The sequence below is a fragment of the Balaenoptera borealis genome (assembly GCF_965194805.1).
Source record: "Balaenoptera borealis genome assembly, chromosome: 20".
In the NCBI taxonomy this organism is placed as follows: domain Eukaryota; kingdom Metazoa; phylum Chordata; class Mammalia; order Artiodactyla; family Balaenopteridae; genus Balaenoptera; species Balaenoptera borealis.
Genome location: NC_138879.1, coordinates 52,878,220 through 52,886,773, shown reverse-complemented (window position 1 = coordinate 52,886,773; position 8,554 = coordinate 52,878,220). Strand labels below are relative to the sequence as shown.

The 8,554-nt window shown below is 55.6% G+C and overlaps 2 protein-coding genes across 2 annotated transcripts; both read left to right on the top strand.

Moving 5' to 3' along the window:
- Nucleotides 1–22: 22 nt before the first annotated feature.
- On the top strand, nt 23–1,743 carry TRAPPC1 (trafficking protein particle complex subunit 1). Its single transcript, XM_082371647.1, has 5 exons — nt 23–113; nt 224–322; nt 475–545; nt 891–1,029; nt 1,326–1,743. The coding sequence occupies exons 2-5, from the start codon at nt 224–226 to the stop codon at nt 1,452–1,454; spliced, it is 438 nt and encodes a 145-aa protein (XP_082227773.1). The 5' UTR covers nt 23–113; the 3' UTR covers nt 1,455–1,743.
- A 482-nt stretch (nt 1,744–2,225) lies between these two features.
- Nucleotides 2,226–8,524, top strand: KCNAB3 (potassium voltage-gated channel subfamily A regulatory beta subunit 3). Its single transcript, XM_082371635.1, has 14 exons — nt 2,226–2,934; nt 4,294–4,337; nt 4,427–4,464; nt 4,704–4,783; nt 6,074–6,118; nt 6,220–6,264; nt 6,479–6,522; nt 6,719–6,805; nt 7,080–7,165; nt 7,311–7,431; nt 7,516–7,610; nt 7,688–7,808; nt 7,961–8,049; nt 8,359–8,524. The coding sequence occupies exons 1-14, from the start codon at nt 2,693–2,695 to the stop codon at nt 8,434–8,436; spliced, it is 1,215 nt and encodes a 404-aa protein (XP_082227761.1). The 5' UTR covers nt 2,226–2,692; the 3' UTR covers nt 8,437–8,524.
- Nucleotides 8,525–8,554: the final 30 nt, after the last annotated feature.

Sequence of the window (8,554 nt, the reverse complement as noted above, 5' to 3'; positions counted from 1 at the left end):
GAGAGAGGTATAGGGGCGGGGTTATTGCTCCGCCGCTAGAGCGCGTAGACCCCGTGGGGCGGGGCTCCGCGGAAACCGGAAGTATCGAGTGACGGGCACTCGGAGAAGTTCCGGTGAGTTCGGGGGAGGGGTGCACGTCTGGTTGGAGGGTTCCCGGGCTGAGAACTGGAGCCTACAGGGTGTGGGCGGTCCCGGAGCGAGGCTCACATTCTCTGCCCTGCAGATGACTGTCCACAACCTGTACCTGTTTGACCGGAATGGAGTGTGTCTGCATTACAGCGAGTGGCACCGCAAGAAGCAAGCGGGGATCCCCAAGGAGGAGGTGACGAGAGGGCCCCGCACAACCCGGGTGACCTCATATCTCCAAATGCACATTGTCCCAGTCCAGCTTCTTCTCTCCAAACCCTGGTTCCTTCCCACCCCAACCCCGGCTCCTTTAAAAACCGAGAGCTAACTCTGCCCCTCTCCCTCCAGGAGTACAAGCTGATGTACGGGATGCTCTTCTCTATCCGCTCGTTTGTCAGCAAGATGTCCCCGCTAGACATGTACGCGTAGTCAGAGGGGTTGTTGAGGGAGGGAGGGAATTTGGGGGTGGGGGAAACTTTCTGGAGTGGAAGGGGCTTTGGCCCCCAGAGAGGGTAAGGAGACAGAGAGGCTGAGTCCGGGGCAAGAGTGCAGGAGCTGGCAGGAGCGGCGGTGGGGAAGATCTGAAGGTAGAGAGGTTGGGCAACGGGGCTAAATTGAGGGGTGAAGATGGGAGGTGTCTTTAGTCAACCAGCCTCCTACAAACGACATGTTTAGAGAAGAGGGAGTCAATCTAGAGGAGATCAGAAGAATCTCTTTGGGAAAGATTTCGCTTCTATTCCTTAACATCCTCCTCATCTCTGCAGGAAGGACGGCTTCCTGGCCTTCCAAACTAGCCGTTACAAACTCCATTACTACGAGACGCCCACTGGGATCAAGGTTGTCATGAACACTGACTTGGGCGTGGGACCCATCCGAGATGTGCTGCACCACATCTACAGTGCGGTCAGTGCCAGCCCCTCGGACCCTTCCGCCAAAGCTTCAACAGCCATGGCCACTTAGAGCCCCAAGACTCCTTCAGCTTCCCTGCCCTAATCCTACTGTATTGTATCTCTATTGAAGTCAGACTTCTTGGGACCCTTTAGGTCCTTATACACTCCCACCACCAGTTTCTCCCCAAGGAGGGTTTGCCTTCCAGCCCTTGATCTCTGTGCATTCACACACCCCTGAGGTTATAGTAGGTTTGGGGTTGAAAACAAGAAGTGTTCAAAGCCTGGCTCTAACACCCTCCCCCTCCACAGCTGTACGTGGAGCTGGTGGTGAAGAATCCCCTGTGCCCGCTGGGCCAAACTGTGCAAAGTGAGCTCTTCCGCTCCCGACTGGACTCCTACGTCCGCTCTCTGCCCTTCTTCTCCGCCCGGGCTGGCTGAAGGAAGCACTCTACCTCACCCCTCAGAAGAATCCCTGTCTGTCTGGGGCCCTTTGTTTCACCTGAGGGCCCCTACTGGAAGCCCCACGGCCCCAGCTCCTCCATCCCCGTCAAGCCCCTCGGCAGCCCTCCCAGGGGAACAGCCTAAAAAGCCCTCCATGGTGCCCTTCCCATCACAGGAAGGAAGCCTACTGGAGTCTCTACACCTCCAAACCAGGCCCTCTCTCCAGTTTTATCCCCTACCTGACTCTGGGAGAAGTACAGAATAAACTTTTTATCACCCTCTGCGACCTGAGCGTGTTAGTTTCAGTGGTCGATTGGGGCCTGCCCCTCTCATGAAGGCTTCCCCTGAGCCAGCAAAGAGGCTTCGTCCACGGGTTTCTCAACAGCGGCACTGTTGACGTTTGGGGCTGGATAATATCTTGGTGTGTGTGTGGGGGGGGGGGGGGTGCTGCCGTGTACTTTGTTCTGGCCGCCACTCACTAGATGCTGGTAGCACATCTCCATGTCTTTCTCTTTCTCCCTCTTCTCTCACATGCGCGCGCGCGCACCCAGATCGTGACAGTCAACAATGTCTCCAGATCTTGCCAAATGTCCCCTAGGGGAGAAAATAGCTCCCCGATTGAAAACCACTGGGTTGGGGGAAGGCCGACTGGCCTCGGGGTGCAGAGAGTAGAACCACCTTCCCGGTTCTGCTCTCTGGTTCCTGTGAGCCCACAGAACACGCTGGAGCTCCGGAAGGTGGGGCTTATGCAGATGAGCGGCAGGTTTTGGCTGGGAGGCGGGCGGCTTTATGCAGATGAGGGGGCGGTGACTGCATGTTGATTAGCTGGGCCCGCAGCCGACGCGGCTAGGAGTCTATCGGGTCCCGCTGCGGTTCGGACTGAGGTGGCATCTCTCTTCCGCCCCCCCTCGTCCCTAAGTTCCTACCCTCCGAGGATCGCCCTCGACCTTTACCCTCGTCCATTTCCCCCTTTCCTCCCTGCGCCAGTACCCCCGAATCCTAATCGCTCCACTCGTGGCGCCCCCCGCGTTTCTCCTCTCCGCCGCAAACCCCGCGACCTCCAGCAGCCCGCCCCCGCGAGCCGGATCCTGCCTGGCTGCTCCGGCCGCAACCTCCTCAGCCTTCCCGCTCTTCTAGGGCTCGCGCCACTACACCCCCGGTGTCTCCCCTCGGGCTTCCCGGTTCCCTCCTCCTCCCGCCCCCTCGGAGCCCCTCCCCCGCCTTGGCCAGCCGGCATGCAGGTGTCTATCGCATGTACCGAGCAGAACCTTCGCAGCCGGAGCAGTGAGGACCGTCTGTGTGGACCCCGGCCGGGCCCCGGGGGCGGTAATGGCGGGCCGGTCGGCGGGGGGCATGGGAATCCTCCGGGGGGAGGAGGGTCGGGCCCCAAGGCCCGGGCCGCAGTGGTCCCCCGACCCCCAGCGCCCGCTGGGGTCCTCCGAGAGAGCACCGGCCGAGGCACTGGCATGAAATACAGGTATGGGGGTGGCCGGGCAGCCCGCCACATCTGCTCCCCTTTCCTGACCCCTGAGGCTTCCTGGGATGCTTCCAGGACCCCCCCAAACTTCGCTAAGAAGGTCCCGGCTCACTCCATCTCCTCTTCCCATCACTGACACTCCCTTACATGGGCCCTCTCTTGCTCTCCGTCCAGTCCATACCCCCGACTAGTAGAAAATCAAGTTTACCAAGGTTGACCAGGCCTGTCAGACCCAGGGGATGCTCCTAAGCTTCCCTCCTTACCCTCAGGAAGGCGAGGGATGCACGGATCTCCAGGCTGCACACACACACACACACACACACACACACCCCTGGATGAAGTGTCCTTGGGTCGTGTCCTGGGAAGATGGGGGAAGGAAACGGCTTCTCACTCTGGCCTGCTCAGTGTGCCTGACCCAGATACTGTCCCCACATGCCCCAAGGTCTCCTGCAACCCTTCTTGGTGGGGAGGGAAGTGGGGCCCTTGGAAGGATGGACCACATCTCTCAACCCCCTGCTGAGGGACAGGGGCCATGTGGGAAAGATGGACTGAAATGTAACCGACTTTATCTCAGAGAACCACTGGGCTCTCAGGACTACCAGTAGGGGGGAGGGGAGGGGCTCCTGCTTGAGAGTGAGCAGAGGTCACTGATCTGACCTGGCTTTGTCACTTGAGGAATTTGATCCCCTCCATGTGGTGGCTCTGATTGGGAAGCTGAGCGGACTGCCTGAGTGGGGGGTCCTTGGGAGGAGGGGGCTCTCTCGTTTGAAGACAGACTTCACAAGCCAACAGGAGCAGAGGGAGTAGAGAGGGGAAGAGGGAGAACTGGTCTTTCCTCTCATACTCTCCACCCAGGTGTCCTACCTGCCTTTGTTGGAGGCCCACCTGCCTATCTTATCCAAGGATCCTTGCCTGCCTGAGTGCCTGAACTTAACTTGGTTTACCCCTTCCACCCCAGTGTCTGTCCTTTAGCACAGCACTCTCTGATGATCTGTTTTCACAAACTCAACACAATTAGCCAGTCGCATTCCTCCCAGCCAACCCCCACCCCTGACTCTACACATCCCAGAGATGACTCAAATAAACACAAGACCCACCAGCAGAAACGCTAAGGCAGCGCATCTTCAGTGTGATAGGAGGGAACAGAGGCATTGGACAGTGGCTCCAGAGGAACAGTCATTATTTGTTCACTTATGCTATGGCCATAGCACTGCCCAATTCAGTGGGCTCACTGAGTCTAGTTTCTTTGGACTGAGACATCCTGAGGGCATCTCAGTCTGGAAGGAGAGGAGCTGGAGGCTGATAATCTATGTCGCTAATGGAGGCTCTACCCCTTCCTTCTGCCTCTGTGTCCTGCAGGAACCTAGGAAAGTCTGGTCTTCGGGTATCCTGCCTTGGCCTAGGTGAGTTAGAAAGAAGAGGAATTAAGGGAAGGGGCGTTCTTTCATGGCTTGCCCCCACAGGTCTCACTTGCCTGGCTTCTCTCTTGCAGGTACCTGGGTCACATTTGGTTCTCAGATCTCAGATGAGGTATAAGTGATGGGGCCTAGAAGCAGGGTGAGGGGGTATGAGGGAACCAAAAAGGGGGGAAATGGACTTGCATAGGGGTTTGGACAACAAACATGGAGAACGGTGGACCTGAGGTTGGAGGATGGGGAAAGCGGAGTGAATGTGGAAACCAAGGTTGAGGTCTGATGGGCTAGAATGCCGTAAGGAAGGTAACTGAGAGGCTGGTTGTTGATCTTCAACTTTTTCTCTCACCATCCTAGACAGCAGAGGATGTGCTGACAGTAGCCTATGAGCATGGCGTAAACCTGTTTGACACCACCGAAGTGTATGCAGCGGGAAAGTAAGGACTGGGGTGAAAAACTAAGTTACACTTGGAAGGTTGAGAGAATATCAGGGCTTTTTGGTTTTCCCCCTAAAGAACCCTGGGAATTCTGCATCACTAAGTTCCAACCTTTCAGCCAGTGGGGGCCCGAAGCATTATGGGAACTGTAGTCCCAACATCTGTCTCTCTCCAGCTTTGAGGGCAATGGGGCATACTGTGCAGTCAAAATAAAATAAAACCAACAAATATTTCCTGGACATCATTTATGTGCAACTATGTGAGGATGACAAAGCTAAATTTCAAACATACTACACCACAGCACACACGGCTTCACGCTGGAAATAGTAAAAACCTAGGATGACTACTCCTGCCTCTTCTTCTGGCAAACTCTTCTGCTTATCTTTAAGACTTGTCCCAGATGTCAGCTCCTCCAAGAAGCCTTTGCCCAACTCCGCAAAGTTGGTCACTATCCCCCTCAGCTCCCAAAGCACTTTACACTACCCTCTGATACACAGTTCATCAATTACTCGTTTACAAGGCCATATTCACTGCTCAACTGGGAGGCTCCTTCCTCCACAGAACTTGTCTTGCTCTTTCCCACGTCACCTAAGTACCTATGCAAAACCTGTCACAGAGCAGGTATCTGATTGAAGGATGACATCAATATGCCCTCAAAAAGCTCACAGTCTAAGTGGTTAAACAAACAAACCAAAAGACAAGGAGATACGAAAGATTAAATAACAGTAGCACTTCAGTAAGAGCCCACCATAACTTAAGACTTGTCACACATTAACTCATGATTAAGTGTCAAAAAATTGTGTAGCCAATAAGAGCTATGGAAGCTGACAAGGACTGACCATAGACTACAGCAATCAGAGAACATTTTCCATAAAATGAGGCAGAATCCAAGCTAAATTTTGGAGGATGGGTGGAACTTTGCAGAGACTAAAAGAAGGGGGAGGGCAATACAAATGGTTGGAACCAGATGAGGCAGTGTCCTCCCTGGCTCCACTATAGTTGGTCCCTCTTCTCTCATCCTATTCTATCCCTTCAGCACCCAGAACAGAGCTTGGTACACAGTGATGCACAACTGACATTTGTTGAATGAATGAATGAAAATGATACAACTATAACCCTAGATTGGGAGCCCCTCTTACTTAGTCTAGGATGGGGCTGACAGCCCAATGGGCTCCTCATTTATGCTCCATTTTACAGGAGAGGAAATTAGTTGAAGGGAAAGGTGGGGAGGAGGGAAAGAAACTGATCCACTTTGGAGGGGTCAGTGCTTCTGCACTGTCTTCCTTCCAGGGCTGAAAGAACCCTAGGCAACATCCTCAAGAGCAAAGGTTGGAGGTAAGACATGTTGGGTGGGTGGGGAGGGCCAGGAGGTTGCTGGGGACATGATCATCCAAAAATCCTTTTCTTGCTGGTTCTACCATTTCTCTTTTTTCCAGGAGATCAAGCTATGTCATCACCACCAAGATTTTTTGGGGAGGACAGTAAGTGGCTGCCTCACTATAATTGGGGAGAAGATCTGCAGAGACTGTGTGAAGGTGCATGGGATGGGGGTGGGGACAGCAGTCCCTGCACCTGCTACCCCAGGTCTGCATCCTGCCTGTGAGGACCCCTGAAATCCCAGTTCCTCAAGATTCCAGGCCAGCCCTGGTCCCTTATCTTTGACACACCTCATCTTTGACTTACCTTTTCCTACAGGGCAGAAACTGAGCGAGGCTTGAGCCGCAAACACATCATTGAGGGTAAGAGTTAGGGGCTGGGAACTGGAGGTGGCTGGGTATGGAAGCCAGAGGAGTTGGGAACATTCTCTGAAGATCTGAGTCTGAGGCTTTGAATAGGGAAGCTGGGATTTAGGTGGCCATGGCAAAGGGATAAGGTTTGAATTCTTAGGAAACTGAAGCTCCAGAGCTTACCTTCCTCGCCCCATGCTTACCCCAGGCTTGCGAGGATCCCTGGAACGCCTCCAGCTGGGATATGTGGATATCATCTTCGCCAATCGCTCAGACCCCAACAGTCCCATGGAGGGTAAAAGCAGCACCCCAACCCTGACAGCCCTTCAAAATTGAGCACTTCTCAAACCCTCAGCAGAAGCCAGCCCCTGCTCAGGAGGCCTCCCAAGCTCCACAGTGGAGGCTCAGACCCCAGGACTTGGACAGGGAGGGAGGTGAAGAGCAGATACCAACCTCTTTGACTCCACAGGGATGAGTGGGGCCTTGGTGGGGCAGGCAGAGGTCTGCAAATCTGGAACCCAGGATGCCAGGGGTCTGACAGTGAGGCTCTCCCTCTCCTATGTGCCTAGAGATTGTGCGAGCCATGACCTATGTCATCAACCAGGGCCTGGCCCTATACTGGGGGACATCCCGATGGGGGGCTGCAGAAATCATGGTGAGTGTGCCACCCACCTCGCCGTCCTACAACTTGTTCCCACTTTTCACATGGCCACTCCAAACCCCACTCTACTGGAGGAGGGGGGAGTGGAAGAAAATGGAAGGAGTGCTCTGACCCCCATTTTTTCCCCACCCCAACCCAGGAGGCCTACTCCATGGCCAGACAGTTCAACCTGATTCCTCCAGTGTGTGAACAAGCTGAGCACCATCTGTTTCAGAGGGAGAAGGTGGAGATGCAGCTGCCAGAGCTCTACCACAAGATTGGTTCGAAGTCCCCTCATCCCTACCTTTCCCTCGGCCTCACCATCACCTAGATCCCTTTCCCACATCCAATTCTCTTCCTCTTAGGTGTTGGCTCAGTCACCTGGTCCCCTCTGGCCTGTGGCCTCATCACTAGCAAGTATGATGGGCGAGTCCCAGATACCTGCAGGGTCAACATCAAGGTGAGATCTGGGGGCTCAGGACGGCAGGAGTGGACTATCTGAGGAGTGGTCTTTTGCTGATTCTCCTTGGCCTCCAGGGCTACCAGTGGCACAAAGACAAAGTGCAGAGTGAGGATGGCAAGAAGCAACAAGCCAAAGTCATGGACCTTCTCCCCATCGCTCACCAGCTGGGCTGCACCGTGGCGCAGCTTGCTATTGGTGAGACGCCGCCAGCCCTGGACCCTGCAGAGGCCTTGTCTCCTCCTGAGACGCTACCAAACCGCAGACTGGTTTGTCTCTGGGGAGGACCCTCTTCCTCGGAGACACCTCTGAAGTCTGTGTGCTGTTTTTTTTTTCCTTCTCTGGCCCAGCGTGGTGTCTCCGCAGTGAGGGTGTCAGCTCGGTCTTGCTGGGGGTGTCCAGTGCAGAGCAGCTGATTGAACACCTGGGCGCCCTGCAGGTGAGGGGGGAGGGGTGTGGGGGGCAGTGTGTGGGGGGGTGTCAGAGCCGGAGCCCATCTCTGTCCCCTGCCCCCGCAGTCAAGCAACGCCTTGCTGTCCAGGCCAGAATGGGCCTGTGAGGTCACCCACTACAATGTCCTCGCTTGGCAAATGAGAGGTCCCAGGGCGAGACGGTGAGGCAGGGGCACAGCTGCGACTCTTTCCCTGCCACTTGACTTCGCTGTGCGGCTCCCCGGCTTTTCGAAACTCATGCCCTTGTTCAGCAACCCTGAATGCACTGCCCTCTCCACCACCCCATTCAATTCCAGGTGCTGAGTCAGCTGACCCCGCAGACGGTGATGGAGATAGAAGGGCTCCTGGGCAACAAACCGCATCTCAAGAAATAGTCCGTCGGGGGCGCAGGGACCCAAACTGGAGCCGCTTCCCCCCCCCAACCCCCGCCCCCGCCTCCGCCTCCGCCCCCGCCTCCGCCTCCCTCCCGCTCCGGATCCCTCCACGCAGCGG